The following is a 17,270-nucleotide window of genomic DNA, read 5'->3' on the forward strand; positions in this document are numbered from 1 at the left end:
AAAAATCTAATTTGTCAGAATATTATTATTATTATTCCTCAGTAAAGGTATGAAGGGTAAACAAGTGGTTTCTATGTGGCTTTTATTTTGAAGTACAGAACTTCCGGTAGGCAGTGTTGCCGTTTCGTTTCACACAGCTCAGACTTCAGTGTTTCTGTTATGGACTGACAGATACACGGCCTGTGGAATTAACTTTTTCTCAATCTTAGAGACACCGCCCCTGTCTGGACAGATAGCGGCGGGGATGCGGCATCGACATGGGAAATCTTTTCGGGAAAAAGAAAGCAACTCGGGTGACCGAGCATGACAGAGCTGTGCTGGTGTGTTAGACTGCTAACTGGCTAATCTTTCTAGTGTGAGAAATAGAAGTTAATAATGGTGGGTTTCACTGTACCACCAGGGTTGTGTGATGATGCACACTGACAAATCGACTCCAAAAGGGAAACTGCAGTTTTGTGTTGTATAATGTAGCCATAGGACCATAACTGTACATTTTGTTTATTTTTTGCTTACATTTTTCTGTATTATTATTTGTGTGTGAACAGCAACTGAAGCAGCAGAGAGATAAACTGAAGCAGTATCAGAAGAAGATAACTCTTCAGATGGAGAAAGAGCGACAGCTGGCCAAACAGTTATTGAACGATGGAAAGAAAGAGTGAGTCTGATCACACCTCTCTTCCTGGTACCCCTAGATCTAGGGGGTCTAGTCTCCAAAACAAGCAGAATCCTTAAAAATGTGTTCTGTGTGTTCAGGAAAGCACTCCTAATCCTCAAAAAGAAACGCTACCAGGATCAGTTACTGGACAAAACTGAAAATCAGATAAGCAACCTGGAGCGGATGGTAAATCAAATTTCTTAGAGAATATTGCATATGGCATGTGTTGCATCACATTCTGTATTATTCTTCTTCTTATTATTATTATTATATTTGTTTCAGCGTGTCTGCTATTATTCATGTGCATCACATCCAGAAATATTTTTCTTTTACAGGTACAAGATATTGAGTTTGCACAAATAGAGATGAAAGTCTTTGAAGGACTGAAAGTTGGCAATGATTGCCTGAAGAAAATGCATGAGGTACATAATGAGAAACTTATGATATTCTTGGTCATGCTTAGTACAGTGTACTGGTGAATTTAACATGCACACCATTGTATCTCTATTCTTTTTTTCTCTAACCAGATGCTGTCCTTAGAGGAGGTGGAGAGGATCATGGATGAAACGCATGATTCCATTGAGTATCAAAGGGTAAATTTAAATTCTAACAGTCAGTAAAAGCCATTAGACCCTTATATAGGAATACATTCATATATACAGCGGGGTCAGAAGAAAATACTTTTTTTTATTGCATTTTTTCATTATAAATTATATTGACAACATAATAATTTGAGTAAAAAGCTGAATTGAAACCATGAAAAAAATTTGGCATGTCTCAAAATCATCTGACATTCTGTTCAATATACACACATATTTTTACATTTTTTATCATTATTTTTATACACTGTAAAATATGTTTTTCTAAGTTATAAATAAAACCAAGATTATTGATTTATGTTAACAAGAAAATACTTTTTTTCTACTTAAAAATGAAATGTTTAATTCAGCATGTTACTTGCTATTTCTTGTAATTATTTGTGAAATTTACTAGCAATTTCTGAGTAAAACTTTTTTCAAGAAAAAATGTTCAGTGTGCTGCAGGGATGTCAGATTTTTCTTTAGATTGATATGTGTAACAAAATCTTTCATTGATCTTTATTTGAGCACATGGCAGTAAAAGTTTTGATTGACAGCTGCTGAATTCGACCACATACAAGCATGCTACCCTAATTTTTTTACCGTGTGATAGTATAGGAGGAATGGTAAGTCTAATCATTTAAAAAAAAAAAACATAAATGCTGATCTTTTCCAGTCTACACCATATGCACTTCATCCTTAAATCTAGAAGAACTGAGAGGCAGCTGGAGATCTTTCACAGACATGCTGTATCTCTTTTTGTTGCCATTTCAATATATATGGTGTTTTTTTTTCTCCTCATTCCTGGTTGTCTGTGTGTGTGCAGCAAATTGATGAGATGCTGGCAGGATCTCTGACCCAGGAGGATGAGGAGGCTGTGCTAGCAGAGCTGGAAGCCATCACTCAGGTGTGTACATGAATACTTTCTGACAGCTCTTGTTACTGATGTTGTGTTGGCTGTTGCGATTTTATCTACCTTATACATGTCCTGTGTGTGCTTAGGGAGAAGCTGACCTTGATCTTCCTGAGGTGCCTGGGGAAGAACTACCAGAGGTTCCAGAGCAAGAGCCAGGTGTGTGTTTTCTTCTTCTCTATTTCTGTGGTAATTACTATACATGCAGTGCACAGTATGCAAATGCTAACAAAACATTTTTGTAATATTTCAGTGCGGGAGAAGGAGAGGGTGAAAAAGAAGCCAGAGCGAGAGATGTTGGCACTGTAAATACAGATTTATCATACCTCCATGTCTGTTCTCGTGCCATTCCACTGGAGACCTCGAGGGCTCGTCCCAGGGAGTGATTGACAGTCCTCCTTCTCATATATGTTGCAGATCTACAATTATGCCATTTTTCTAATTGTATATACACTGCATACTGTATGCCATTTAGTTTAGATGATTATTCTGAAATACTCTTAATAGTGCCTGGTCTTTTTAAACACCCTACTGTTTTGTCTGATCTTTTAATTATATATCAAAGGCGTGTCATGGCAATGCTTGTAACTTTCTAATGCATGCATCACTTATATTATAACAATCTCTGTTAAAAATGATCCCCAAAAATGAGTGTTCAAATACAACGTTTAGTCAGAAAGAACATAAACTGAAGCATTTCCATTATGAATGTGCATTTATAAACTTGTAAATGTCAATTTGAAGTTTACAAAACCACTAGTGTAGACTTCTTATTGAGAGGAAAATAGTCAAGTCCTTAATGCATTATGCTGCACACACTGTTTTGTTTTAATGAAGCATACATACCATACAAGGAAGTTATCTATACAAGCAAAACAAACATCGTTTTTCTGTCATAGTTTGGTTTGTGTCTAATGCACTGATTAATTTGAACTTGAGGTCTTTTCAATTTTTTTACGTTAGCTCTCTGAAAACTTATGTGAATTCACTGTTCAGGTAGTTTATGGTCTATCTTTCTTATTTTGTAGTTCTGTAACAATAAACTGTATGTAATCGTTTTCATCACTGTTATGCCTGCAAGCGGTGAGTTCATATAGTGGCCTCTAGGCGGCAGTGTAATGCAAGCTGTGTTGGGGACAAGTCTAGCAGATTGGCCAAATCAAAGGGTTTGCTTGGCTGCAGGTAGTTATCATGCATTTCTCCAAACGGATTTGGCTATGTCAAATCTTAATTAAATTAACCAAAATACACACATGAGATCTCTTTAATATTTCATATATAAATCCACACTATATACTACTACCGTTTAGGGGCAGTAAGATTTTAATACATTTTTTATAGCAAAGATGACGGTAAATACTTTTGTTACAAAAAAATATATTTCAAATATTTATCAGAAAATCCTAAAAAATATGCTGCTAAGCTGTTTTCAACATTGATAATTCTACTACTACTACTAATAAAAATAAACAAATTATTGAGCACCAAATCAGCATATTAATAATGATTTCTGAAGGCTCAGTTGACAGTGAAGACTGGAGTAACTTCTGCTGAAAATTCAATTCTTCCATCACAGGAATAAATTGCATTTAAAAAAATACAATTTAAAAAATACATTTGAACAATATGTTTGGGATCAACGTTTATTTTTAATTCATTTATTTAAATATTATTTTAGATTTCCAGCTGCAAACCAGGTAACTGGTCACAGTGTACGTATTTCACTAGTGTGCAGATCTTCTTGAGCAAGCCTAAGTTCAACCATTGTTTGAAATGTATCGACCTAAAACCAAGTACCTGTATTGCTTAGTTGGAAGTCCATTGTCTGAAACCAGCGGTTTGAGCTGTGTGGGGCTGCTCTTATCTCGCCTGACACAAAGCACTATATGGGAGTGGGCGGCTGCCCCACGAGTCTGAATGGCTCCACCAGAGCTCAAATGTGAAGCAGTTTCATACTGTTACATTGTCAGATATCTGACTTTGACCAGTGAACAAGGGAGGTGTAAAGATTGTATGGTAAAGACAGAAAATTTGCTTTCTGAAAACAATAAAGTGAAGATATCCTACATAATATGAGTTATGACTCCTACAAACACAGTTTTAAATACTTAATGTTTTCCTTTTAAGTCTATATTCAAATATGGATCAGCTTCTAACTTCATCTAATCTGAATTAAATTACATTTTTTTCTTTTCTCATCCCAGATTTAAAGTACGTTTTCCATGTTTTTACACAGAAGAGCTCAAAAGATGCTTCTCTTTGTTCTAATGGTTTGCTGGATTAAAATGTCTGTATTGATATTTTGTTTTGCTTTGTTGCTTTTTATTTATTCTTTACATTAGGTCTTGATAGATTCCATAGATAAGACCTCCAATGTGACGTGAAATCAATCGATGTGGACTCTAGACTGAAGCATTTCTAATATTATTTGCGTTTGCTAGTAACCTCCATGAGTTGTATATGTGCAGCTGCCTGAAAAAGAAACAAAGAAAGGAAATTGTCCTTTGTATCAGATTGGATTTCTTGACCTTTGCGAATAAGGAGCACACAAACTATTAAATGCAGTTTACTCTTTTGCTTGACCTTTAAAACAGGAGAACACTAGAGCATGGGGTGCTCAGTTCTGCTCTTCGGGATCCACCTTCCTGTGGAAACCAGCTCTAGTTGCAATCAACACAATCTAGATAATCAAGGTCTTGGGGTTCATTTGAAAATAGCATGCAGATGTGCTGGAACAGAGTTTCAACTACAACTGGAAGGTTTTTTTTTTTTTTCAACAACAGCTGTAAAAGGAGTTGTCAGGGCCATTACCACCACATTTACATGCATAAAAGTTTCAGATTAAGGTTCATATTGTGGTTAACTTTACGATACTATTGAAATGTTACTGCATGCAATTTAGAAGAAAGAAATTAACATTATTTTCATGCTATACATGCCTTTGTTTATTACACTGCATTTTGACTCTACTTTTGACAGCAGTCTAATCAAATAAATTTTCTTTTCTGCAATGATAACTAATAAGACTCTTTGATTAATTGCAAAGTCATGATGCTTGTTTACAAGTTTGTATAAAAAAGGAAAGAACAATGGGTTTCTATAACAGCTTGAATTTCCAAAATGTCTGAAATTGACTAGTTTTAAAATCATTTAGGAATAAAGGTTCAATTACATCGGATAATTAGAACAAGGTTATAACTTGACAAAAATAAAATAAAATCAATGTAGCCACATGACAGTTGTTTTATTAAGAGTTCTAGAACCCCAAAATTGGTTTAATCTGGTCATAGGAATCATTTTAATGTGTTTACATGCTGCTTAAATGAGGGGGTAAGTAGATTATTGATAATAATTGTATTGATGCTGTCAGATGGGAACACAAAAAACTTGAACTTGAGCAGAACTGAGCTTAAAAATGTCACTATTGTCTGAGCTGCTTATAGCTAAAATTAAAGCTTTTTCATGATTGATGAACCTTTTAACTTCTACACTGATTTTGCTGTTTATTACTGTGAAGCAGCATTGAAACAATCTGTGATGTATAAAATGCCACGTAAATAAAGGTGACTTAAAAATGACTAAATTTTTATCATAAATATTCTGACAACATTCAGTGTTTGATCAGTTCAGTGGATAATCAGTGTGGGGTTTTCAGTGGTGGAATCTTATATGATTACATTGGCTGCCCTCAATCATGAATGTGGTTGTATTCTTGGTTTGTGTAGTTGTAGTTCTCCATTACAGAGCGGGAGAGTGCAGCAGGGGAAACTGTGTGTTGGTGGTGTGGGTAGGAGCTGCTGAGAGATAGGCTACATAAAGGAATCCCTGCCTACATCACACGCACAGACCCACGCATGAATTGCGCAGTGCCCACTGATGTACTCATCTCATCTGATCCTCCTCCAGTCCTTGGGTGATAGCTGCACTAAGAGTGATGTAGTCATGATGATACACATCATCTAACCTCTGATTTAGAGACAGATCTGACATCTTTAAATAAAAATCCACCATTAAATGTCTCTAATAGCACGTTTATAAAATATAAGAAAATTCAGAGGAGAGGTTGATGATTTTCTTACATTCTAATTTTGTTCTAACATGGTCTAATGTCATTTTAAACTTATTTGTATGGTGTTAAATATGTAAATTCGAGTAATATTAAATATTTTAAGTAAAATATATTAAGTAAAAAAACTGTCATTTACAGTTTGAATAAATAAATGTGAATAAAAGAATTCTGAATAAAAATGACTGATGTCCATACACAATTTAAATGACAAAAACCTAATTAACACCATTTAAAAATTATTTTATATTATAGAAGTTTATTTTAGATCTATAATTATTATTCAATAACTGATTTAGGCTATTATCACTGCTGTTTAATTTCACAGCTGTTTAATTACAGCTTGATATGTAGGCTAAATTATGCCCAGATGATGACAAAAAGAAAATGATATACTTTCAGTAAATACTATCAGTAATTTTTTTATTCACAAAAGGATAATAACTTGATTTGGTTGTTTATAACTTTTTTTTTTTATTGAATCGGTTCAATTAATAATTCAATGACTCCTTCAATATAGCCTACTGTACACTCCGTCTACTGGCGAACGAAAGCTGGAGAAATTCTCAGTCAATATGAATCTTTTTAGTGAGCAGGCGATTCAAAGATTCAGTTCATTGAAATGAATCAAAAGCAACCCGTCCAGGCAGGCACACAATCATCATGATCGAGGAACAGACTGTTCTTAACTCATTTACACTGCTTAGCGTCGAGCCAAACTTTAACCTTATCCATTATGACAACAGTATACACTGCAAGCACGCGGCACAATGTTGTACTAGTAAGAGTAATATATTAATTTTTTTTAGTAAGAGCCCAAAACTGGTAGTAAATGATCACAGGTCTGCAGCTCTGTCACACGAACGCTCCTATTAGAACCAAAGAAGCTCTTCCGTCGCGTTGCGTCGCTCGCTGCTTCGTAGAAAGCTAAAAAGAGAAAAGGCGGAGTCCGGAAAAAAATATCTAGCGCAGTTCCAGTGACGAGGATAAGCGCGCGCGGTGGATTCCCTCCACTCCGGCGGCTGCGCGTGGGCATCAGTGGGAGAGTTCCATATAAAAGCTCCCGCATCCTCCTCTGCCTCTGACACTCTCTGTTTGAATGATACGGTGTCCTCTCCTCCTCTTGTGTTTTCTCGGAAACATTTTCCTGCAGCAGAAATTCAAATTCTCGTCTATGGTTCTGACTCAAGCTTCCAACATGTCCCGGACCGAAGAGGTGCACCGTATAACGGAGAACGTCTATAAGGTGAGTTTCACTTTTTGTATAGGCAGCCTATGTTTATATTTAATCTGCATTGGGTATTTTCTATATATTATGTGCCAGATTTATTCATCAATGTTGTAAACTAAAAACAAAATTTGAATGTAGGGGTTTCCCTTTTAAAAGTTGACTGCTGATGAATAACTTTCTTAACGGGACAGTTCTTCCAGAAATGAACATTCTGCATTCATACTCAAACTTCTGATGTTCCAAAGGGTGTCAGTTTCTTTTCTGGGACACAAATAGAGATCGTGGTCAGAATGTGAGGGATTGATATTATTATTGCATCAACTGCAATAAAAGTGTATGATGACTGAGACTGTCTGTGAATTATGACATAATTTATATTTTACAGTGAACTGTCTGTCCCTTTAAATAATACAAACTATATAGGCTTTATGTAATTAAAAGCAGATATAGCTGGTTTCAGTGTAAAAACAGTTTAGCCAAACACTTGAATCTGTCATCTCACCTGTAACTCACTGGAACACATGTGAGTTCTGGGTGCCTAGACTGATTTCATCACTTATGCTTGTAGACGATAAATGCTTTACAGGAGTTTGCTTCTGGACATGTCCTCAAGTTCTCTGGTTCCATTGTTTTTGGACTTTGGTATAAGCTTCATATTTTAATGCTTGCCCTTGTCTTTGAAGGTGTTTGTGTTTGTAACCATGGATTTGTTTTGCTCTAAATGAGTTCTCGGTTGGTAATGTGGTATGAAACTGATTGTGTCATCAGGGAAGAGTGACTAATGCACTTGCATGGATCCCCACTGCACACGAATAAGAACATCCATTTATCTCTTTTCTCTGCCAGTGTTTGCCTTGTGGAGCTCATGTCTGTTGTAGCGTACCTCTTTGAAACCACCTGACTCACCAAACTAAACCTTGGTGGCTGGAGAGACTGACCCAGTGAAGCGTGTTAGTCCAATCCCGCAGACATCTGTTAAGGGACTTTAATGTTTAGGCTTTTAATTCCAACCCATGGAGCTAATATTCTTGGCTAGTGAATGAAGGGACACTATTATTTCATGGGCAGGGGCGGGGTTTTTCTAAGCTTTTAACTTTTTTTTCTTTGTGGGTAGAGGAAAAATTGTGCAGAGAAGAGAACAGAGTGTTTTTGCCAGAAACCATGTAGCAAATGCACTTTTTAAGGCTATATTTTAATGTGATATGTGAAAATCAGACATCATGGCATGTGCAGTACATTTTGTCCTATGCATATAGAATGACAAATATCATGCACATTGTTAATCTATTTAGTTAGATTAAAACGGGAGAATTGTCTTAATTTTAAATCACCTTTATACTTTTTATTACAGTTAAAGGTACAGGTTGTAGTACCTGCCACTAGAGGGTGCACTATCAAAACAATAACAATCACGTGGTTTGATGACGCTAAGAAGGAGCATGGAATGATGGGATTTGTTGTCTTCTACCCAACCGCTGACGGCCATCAATCAGACGGAAAGATAAATCATGGATTTATGCCTGGTTCCACGGGACGATTTTAAAATTGTCGGCCGATTTTCCAAACCTGAGAGACCCCACACACGGGGTGCAGCCACACGGCAAAATCAATACATCACACACGAACCGATTTGACTCCCGAGCATTCCCAGGTCAGAAGGGAAATCTCGCAAAATCCCTCGAGATCTAACGTGACTTCAGAGTAAACAATCATGGCGGACGAAGAGGATGCAGTGGCCATAGTTTGTCCTTTGTTTGTAACCGAAAAAAAACATAAGAAAAAAAAAGAAAAGGCGATTGTCAAAGAAGCGGAGACAAAGTCCTCCATCTCCGACGTCCACCGGACTTTCTGGTGCGCCATGCCGCCGGCTGTTTTGATTTTGTTTCCCGGTACTTCCTCGCTCCTCGTCACCTCGCTTTCTGATTGGCTACACGCCACAGTCCACAGGCTGCGTGATCGTTTGTCCTCGGGGGACATCACACACGAGAAGAAATCGGGCCAAATAAATCCAACATGTTGGATATCCCCGATTTGAGATCGGAGCGGTCCCAACGTCCTTCCGAGCAGAGGAGAGCAGTCTTAACACACCACACACGGCAGGAATTTTACGATAATCGGAGCATCCTTAAGATTGTCGGAAGGTGTCAATCGGGGCTAAAATCGGCCTAATTATCCTGCCGTGTGAACCAGCCTTTAACGCGAGTTCAACAACTTGCGCGAGTAGATTACATACAAAGTCAATGCAAAGACGCGATCAGACTATGGATTAGACGCATCCTCGCACGCGTCTAGAGACGCGGTGCCCCACGTTTGGCGGTATGCCCCAAAATACTAATCTTGTTGATCGTTATAATAGCATACGTTTTCTGTAAAGATACGAATCGAAACAAGTCACCTGTCGAGTAAAACACAAGCGAGATCGGCATCTCTTTCTAGTTGAAGGTTGGCGCGAAGCTACTTCCGCATTTGTCCATGACACTGTTGTCATGTGGTTTTTACGTCAGTAAAGGTGGTAACAAAGGGTAACTAACGTCATTGACAGGCGACTGCACTGCCCGTGTCACTGTTTAGAATGGGAATTTTCTCATGATTTACAAGTAGTTGAAAACATTAGAGATATTGTTAGTAATCAGCTGGACAAAATATATAACACTAGCCTAGTGGATTTGGGATATTTTACTGCAAATATCTTACAAATTGTACCTTTAAATAGTTTTGCAGTGTGAAACAAAGAGCCTAGTAAATAATGTGAATTAATAAAATTTTATAATTACATTAAAATTTAACAATACGTAGGGAAAAATGGTTTAAAATCGCTTTAGATGAACTATGTATGTCACACTGCATGATACATAATTTTTCCATGATGGAAAATGGAAAGCACATTTGACAGATGTGCATACATATGTAAACTAACAGGGATCCTGCTTTAACTTGGAAAGGTTGAAGACAAAATGAGGTCATGATAATATCTGAAGAAGGAAGTTAGTTGTCTTGTACTGTATGTACTTACATTGAATGTGAGGATACATTTTTCATGAGCTTAAAAAAGTTGTGTAACCAGCTGAAAGAAAAGCTTTAGTTTAATAACTGGGTATTTCTTGACCACATAATCCTCCTTCAGGATTATTTTGCATGCATTAGTATTATCTTCTTGTCGAAGGCAGAAGTTTCAGAGTATTTATAATGAAACCATTTCCAATATTATGAACTTTGAGGAAAATTGAGATTTAGCTGGATTGTACTTGATTGATTGTATCAGGATTAACTAAAGACCTCAAGCTTACGTATTTCCAATGTTCTCTAAAACGATAGGATGATTTTAGGCAGGATGTACTCCTAATTTATAGAACTGACTACTTCAAAACCTATATTGAGACACTTAAGAAAGTAATCTGTGGTAGCCAGCTCAAAGAAAAATGATTTAAACCTCTGCTGGGGATCATTATTTCAATGTCCTGTAGCGTTGAGAAGTGGGAACTCAAGTCATGACCAATACCTCTAGCTTTGAGCAATGAGGTTGTTTTTTCCTTTCAGGCTCTAAGTGGAAGGATATTCATTCCTCATTGGGTCTCTTGGCTTCTTTAGACTCTGTGATTTGTATAATTATGGGTTTTGTGAGGCCACGGTGGGGTCTTCTATTATAAGAAATAAAGAGACAGCGGATGCAGCGGAGCAATAAACTGCACTCACAGATGGAAGAACGAAGTAATGGGCCATTTGATGGCATCAGGCATCATCTTTCACATCAGCAGTTCTCAACTGGAGGGACGTGACCCAGAAATTTGGGTCGGTTCTGTCACAGACAGCAGGGCGAAACACTGTAAAATGCTAATCCTAAAATACAATATACCATGTCATCATTCATTGTTGAGATGGCAAAATAAATAGGCTTGTTTTCAACTTTTAAAAAGGCAAAGGAAATGGTCCTTGTGTCTTTTGTTGTTTATGTTGACATCAAAGGTCGAGAGTCTGGTAAAACTATACTAAAACTCTTTGCAGAAAGTATTCAAATTTGAAAGATGCCAAAATAGATGGATTACTCAAACCAATGGTGTCAACAAACTGCTCTATTATTCCATGTAAAAAGTGTTTCCACTTGAACTATTCATTTTTTTACACATTGTTGAGCCTATAGACTTTCTTTGTTTTTTTGTGGTTACTTTTGTATGATAAACAATTTTGCCACTGTGTTAGGTTGCTACTTGATGTCCAAAGTAAAATCTAGGTCCCTTTTTTGCAAATCTAGTTGAGAAAATTAGTTTTACTGTATATTAATGTAACTGGCTGCTTTGTCTTTTTTAATGCTTTTAATTTTTAAATGCTTTTAATGCTTGTTGCATTTTCTGCACTGATTTTGAGTGGAGATCGGCAAAAATCGACAGAAATGTAATCACCCTAAAAATGTTTTCGGTAAAGATGCATTACACTATTAAGAGTAGCAGAAAACATTTATAAAAATGTTTAATGAACAAACATGAAAGGCGTAGAATGTGTAAATCTGCCATTTTTTCAATGGATAATTTAATGTAGCATGTCTTATGTTAAACTCGATCTGTCAGCAATTGTTTGTCCAACTTCAAGTGTGAATTTGGGAGTGTGTCGATATGTATGTTTGTGTGTACGCCTGGCAGCTGCTTAGTAATCCCACATCACCCTGGGAGCCGAAATCCACCCGTTTGCACTTACGAGTGACTCAGCCTGCATCTGCCAGTGTGTGTGGGCAGTGTCTCACGGCCGATGGAGTATGTTTGTCAGTACGTGCATGTGCCTATGTCTCCGTGTGTGTGTGTGTGTGTGGGGTGGGGGTAGTGTCTCGCAGTCCGAATGGTCCGGTTGTGAGAATGTGCCTCTGCCAGAGCGTAGGGGTTTTGAGTGAGTTCATATTTGTCTTTGCCCACGGTGAGTAGGACAGTCAGACCTCAGAGATATTGTCATCTGTTGGAGGCAGTTTCCTTCGTACCATGCTGCACTGCCCACACTTTGACCACATGTCCACGCTTGAACTGGCCTTTTACTGGACCACACTTCTGTTGATGTAGATATCAGGCTGAATAATGCTCATGCATATTTTCTTAAAAGAGGAATATTATTTGCCCCTTTTCCCTCCAAACAGATGTAGATATTAGGGGATAATTCAATAAAAATTAGTTTTAATTTACTATCATTTTACTTGTAATTTACACTGATTAGTGCAACTAGTAAAACTGTTAACAATCACCTTTAAGCCACATTTAATGACAACGATTACTTATTGCTGCCCAGAGCAGTTTCTTTGTTTTATGGATCTCTACCTTGTTCCAAAATCATCATTATCTGTGTATGTGTGTGTGTGTGTGTTTGTTTTCTGTTCAGGTGTGTGTTCTCAATAAAATGAAGTGGATTGTCAGGGCGGAGTGGGGATTTCTTTATAGACTTGCTGTGAGTTTTAGGTGAGGCCAGTTAGTGTTTTGATTTCCCAATTCATATGCACATCAATTAGAAATTTTGCACCCTTGTTTTGGTGTTGTATAACAAGTCCTAGTTTCAACTTTTCCTCTTATCTCAGTCCAAGTCATCTGGAGAGCCTTAAAATTATATAGATGTCATTAACATCCGTTCTTAATAATATTTTTGTTTGTTTTTGTGCTGTAAGCTAGAAGACAGATGGTATCTTAACAGCATGTTGGACGAAAGCTGCTGGACTGTGTTTGCATCTATGTTTTTGACAGCCTGTGTACCTCTAAAGGGAATGGGGTTCTTAGTTGAGACAAATAGAACATAAAAGCTCCATAAAGGGCAAAGCTTACAACTTTATGCAGAAGCCTGGTACTTACAGATGGCCGCATTATGAGTGTGCCACCTTTATTCATCATGCCATGTTTTTTTTTTGTGTCTTGCTTTCTGGAATCTTGCTGAAAACCACATTGACCTCCTGTTGTTGCTTTTCTTCATTGAAAATAAATTTTCACAGTGTTAAATTAATCGTTGGATTGATGCATTGTGACATGGACAATTCTGCATCGATGCAGTAATAGACCATAATTGATTATAGCCTACTGATGTCATAAAAAAAATTATCCACTACTTTTAAATCCAAGATCTGGGTACATCGCTGCAGGCTTCGTTGCACAGGATATGCGCTGTTAGACACATACAAAATATCTGATAGGTCGAAATAGATCTGTGCATTAGTGTGAATGCAGCCTATTAATGCTGCCACTGTCTATGATCTCATCAGTAATAATAAAACAGCAATAATGCTGAGGAAAAAAGAAAAACCCATAACTATGATTGACTCTTGGATACCGAAAGTACTTTTTGTATATTGCTTGTAATTGTCTTTTCCCCCCTATGTTTTTATGTTTTGAAGCTATATTTAATATTTAAGTTCTTAACAATTGTTTTAATTTAATTATAAAAAAATAGCCTGCTTATATAATTTAATAAAAATGCACCAAATAAATTTGATATAACTGTGATGCATCGTGATATCAAATCGAATCATTAACTTGATAATCTTATTCGAATCGAATCGTGTGAAACCAGTGACGATTCACACCCCTATAATCCACATGGCTGGTTCTAACTAGTAATGAGTTAAACAGGACTATGAATTGGCTAATATTTAGGTAAATTAATCTGGACCAGCGTTAACATTTTCTGATTGGCTGGTTAACAGAACTGTCATTCAAACTAATATTAGTTCTATAAAAACTCTAAATAAGTGTTCATTGACTACCAATCAAAATCCATCCTGCGTCAAAGAGCTTGAGCATTTAAAGTGGCAGACAACCAAACTGCAGTGCATGCTTATAATAAACAGAACAATATCTCATGTTGGTTTAGACGATAATATAGTTATCTTATATCATATATATAGTTAGTCAGTGCTCTAATGCAACAGAAGACTGTATTGCTGTTGATGTGGTGTTGTGGTTCAATCTAAGGGTTAGAAGTAACCAGATTAAAGAGTTTTATGTGTGCACCCAGATGGAGAGAGAGACTGACTGCACTGTTGTCTCTGTGTGATTCATAGGTGAGAGGCAGGCCAGCTGTTTGAATGTCAGTGATGATGAAAGAGTGAATGAGAAAAAGAGGAGGGAAAGATTTTATGTTGCCACACCAGATTATTGTGTCCTTGCAGGCACAACATGTTTTTGTACTTTCATATAAAAATCACACAGAAACACAAAATCTGTGTGATTATAAAGGAATTAATCAAAATAATTACTTAAGCAGCTTGATGTTCAAATCCACATCAGGTTTACTGATAAAAAATAACCAATAGTACTTAGGTGTCTGAGAGGTATTTTGGTCTTTAGACATGTCTTCAATCAACGCATCTCTTGATGCTGAAGATGATTTGCTTATGTGACAATATTTTGGGTCCATCCCACCTCATTCCAATCTAATGTGGGCTAATGTGGTCCTCTGACAGCCATGATGGATATAATGCGATTTAAGAGCGGTCTGTTTCTGTCATGCCTGTTATCAATAAATACTGGCAGGGCAAACAAACTACTGTCATGCCTGCCAGGCAGAGTGGTTTGAGTGGATACCAGAGAAAGGACAGAGGATGGAATTGGCAAGCAATGAGAGAAAGCTATTATAATATCCCTGATGCACAAACGTGTAAGGTTACAGTGATGAGGTTCTATATTTGTCTTGATCGTCCTGCAAATTGCAAATTCGCCCTGCAAATGATGTGGTAGCAGTCTAGCAGAGTGGTGAAAAAAATGTCTGGGAATATTCATCTCATATTTCAGGCACAAAAAAAAAAAAAAAAATATATATATATATATATATATATATATATATACACACACACACACAAACACACACACACACACACACACACAATATATATAACTGCACTATGTCATGATGTTACAGTAATATCAAATTGTGTTTTGCATTATAGTGATCAGAATTTAATTATCATTAAAACCTCACAATGGAAGAAAAATCATAATGAAGCTAAAATACACATGCAAAATATAATTTCTTATATACTTTTAATTTTGGTGTATTTAACAGTTAGAGAGGGAAAGAGGAGGAATAGAGTGGAATAAGAGACACTGATTGAAGGTGAGAGGAAGTGGAATTGTTTTTACATATGTGTGTGTTTGAGACAGGTGGAGATAATTGGGAAATGCTGGAATCTTTGCTTTGACATTTCATTCGAGATCTCATGGGAGGGTACACCAGCAGATAGATGAAACTGTGTTTGTGTGCAGGAACCCTCACACACACAACCCCATTATATACATTCATTATACACAGACACATGCACCAGGACATGCGTCTCAGCTGGATTCATAATTGTCTCCTTTCACTGAAATTTAAATTAGCATTTCTGTGAATGGATTAAGGTGTTGGGATGGAGGGGGACACAGTGTTCCTTCAGTCAAAGGTAATGAGCTCTAGCTGCACAAACCCCACCTCCTGCTGCGATCAGATGGTACGATCCAAACGTGCAGGGAATAGGAATGCACTGTAGCAAAGAGTAATGCGAGGGAATTCCGACACAACCATATTTGGGCAAGGAAGTCGTTCTCCATCTCACCTCTCCAAGCTCACTCTGAAGTGGAAGGCACACAGTGCTGATGTTCACGGTGAACTGGCACAGGCACACATACACCCACACATGCACAAAGGCTCATCTGAAATTTAAATGGGTAAGATGAGGGCCATGGCAGCTTGTAGGAGTGAGACAGCTATAACTAAATGACTTGCAGCATCGGCATTTGATAAGGAAAGATCTGTTCACGTGGGAAGATGGTTGCAGCCTCTGCAGAATACCCAGATCCCAGATTAAAGTCTAATACTCTTGCTGTTATTGTCATAGTGTAGTAAAATGGTAAAATTGACCTCGAGTCAGTGTTTTCTTGAAGCTTGGTGTTTTTATGAAGGAAGTGGTTAAATAATAATCCTTTAAAGCCGCGATGAAACCGAAGTAAAAGCAGATTTTCTTTGTCAGTACTGTGACTTACATCTGAGTTAAATTATCGAAAAAGAAAAAATGTAGGGCGGAACTTGGTTCTGCCAATCAATTGTTGATTGGATGGAGGCAATTAGCTGAATTCAAGCTTGAAAGATTGCTAATTATAAGAAAGAGACGGGGTTTAAGTAGGTGAAATTATTAGAGAGGTCATCAGTCTTTTCACCTGAAGATCAAGTCATGACATTTTGATTAATAGTTGCAAGGATGAAAAATATTAAATGATGAATTGTTTACAATAAAATGTACATTGTGAAAATACATAGGGTGAATTCTCATTTCATACCGACTCAAAATATCTTGGTATCCTGTATAGATTTAAGAAATCCTTTTGCATGATAAACAAGAATTTATGTGGTACATACGTATGAAAATGAAGTTTCTGTTCATGAGACGTAGGAGGAGGTACTGTATATGTATTGCATATTGCGTTTACATCTCTGAGTGTGTGTGTGTGTGTGTGTAATAAAGCTATGTGTTGTTTACTAGATGATCTCACAATATGTAAATTCCAGTGGGTGCAAGGGGTCTTTCTGAACAAGCGAAAGTGTGTCGAGCTGGAAAAATACATACAGTACAGTATTTAAAGCCAGGGTCACCTTGTAGCAAGCTTGTAGCGATTTACATTTTTTCAGAATAGATTTTAAGGTATTTTCCAGCATTGAATAATCAAATTTATTGACAGTGCAATGTAATGCTTTGAACAGAAGGTTAGCCGCTGAAAATTAACTCTAGCATTTGGGTTCAAATACATACTCAGACACACTGGTTAATACACATCATCATTATCCATTTCCCTACTCAATTATCCTGAAGCTGTAAGGCTCAAGAACATTACATAACG

At 37.0% G+C, this 17,270-nt stretch overlaps 2 protein-coding genes across 11 annotated transcripts in view; both read left to right on the top strand.

Annotated features, from left to right (window-relative positions):
- The first annotated feature begins 90 nt into the window (after positions 1 to 90).
- LOC132121661 (charged multivesicular body protein 6) lies at positions 91 to 2,874 on the top strand. 2 transcript variants are annotated; one of them, XM_059531314.1, is made up of 8 exons: positions 91 to 378; positions 546 to 655; positions 754 to 841; positions 991 to 1,077; positions 1,183 to 1,248; positions 2,060 to 2,140; positions 2,236 to 2,305; positions 2,400 to 2,874. In XM_059531314.1, exons 1-8 carry the CDS (start codon positions 376 to 378, stop codon positions 2,453 to 2,455), a joined length of 561 nt encoding a protein of 186 aa, XP_059387297.1. In that variant the 5' UTR covers positions 91 to 375; the 3' UTR covers positions 2,456 to 2,874. The 2 variants fall into 2 exon arrangements, with proteins under 2 accessions (XP_059387297.1, XP_059387296.1); XM_059531313.1 differs by having other exon boundaries at positions 92 to 320.
- A 4,178-nt stretch (positions 2,875 to 7,052) lies between these two features.
- Positions 7,053 to 17,270, top strand: part of LOC132121656 (brain-specific angiogenesis inhibitor 1-associated protein 2-like) — a 49,219-nt gene continuing 39,001 nt past the window's right edge. For 3 of the 9 annotated variants that reach the window (XM_059531299.1, XM_059531297.1, XM_059531300.1), the window contains exon 1: positions 7,061 to 7,458. In XM_059531299.1, the coding sequence (XP_059387282.1) occupies positions 7,312 to 7,458 (147 nt within the window). In that variant the 5' untranslated portion in view covers positions 7,061 to 7,311. Of the gene's footprint in view, positions 7,459 to 17,270 lie in introns of all 9 variants that reach the window. The other 6 variants (XM_059531295.1, XM_059531303.1, XM_059531301.1 and 3 more) reach the window with 6 other exon arrangements.

Source organism: Carassius carassius, chromosome 39 (assembly GCF_963082965.1).
Source record: "Carassius carassius chromosome 39, fCarCar2.1, whole genome shotgun sequence".
Lineage (NCBI taxonomy): Eukaryota > Metazoa > Chordata > Actinopteri > Cypriniformes > Cyprinidae > Carassius > Carassius carassius.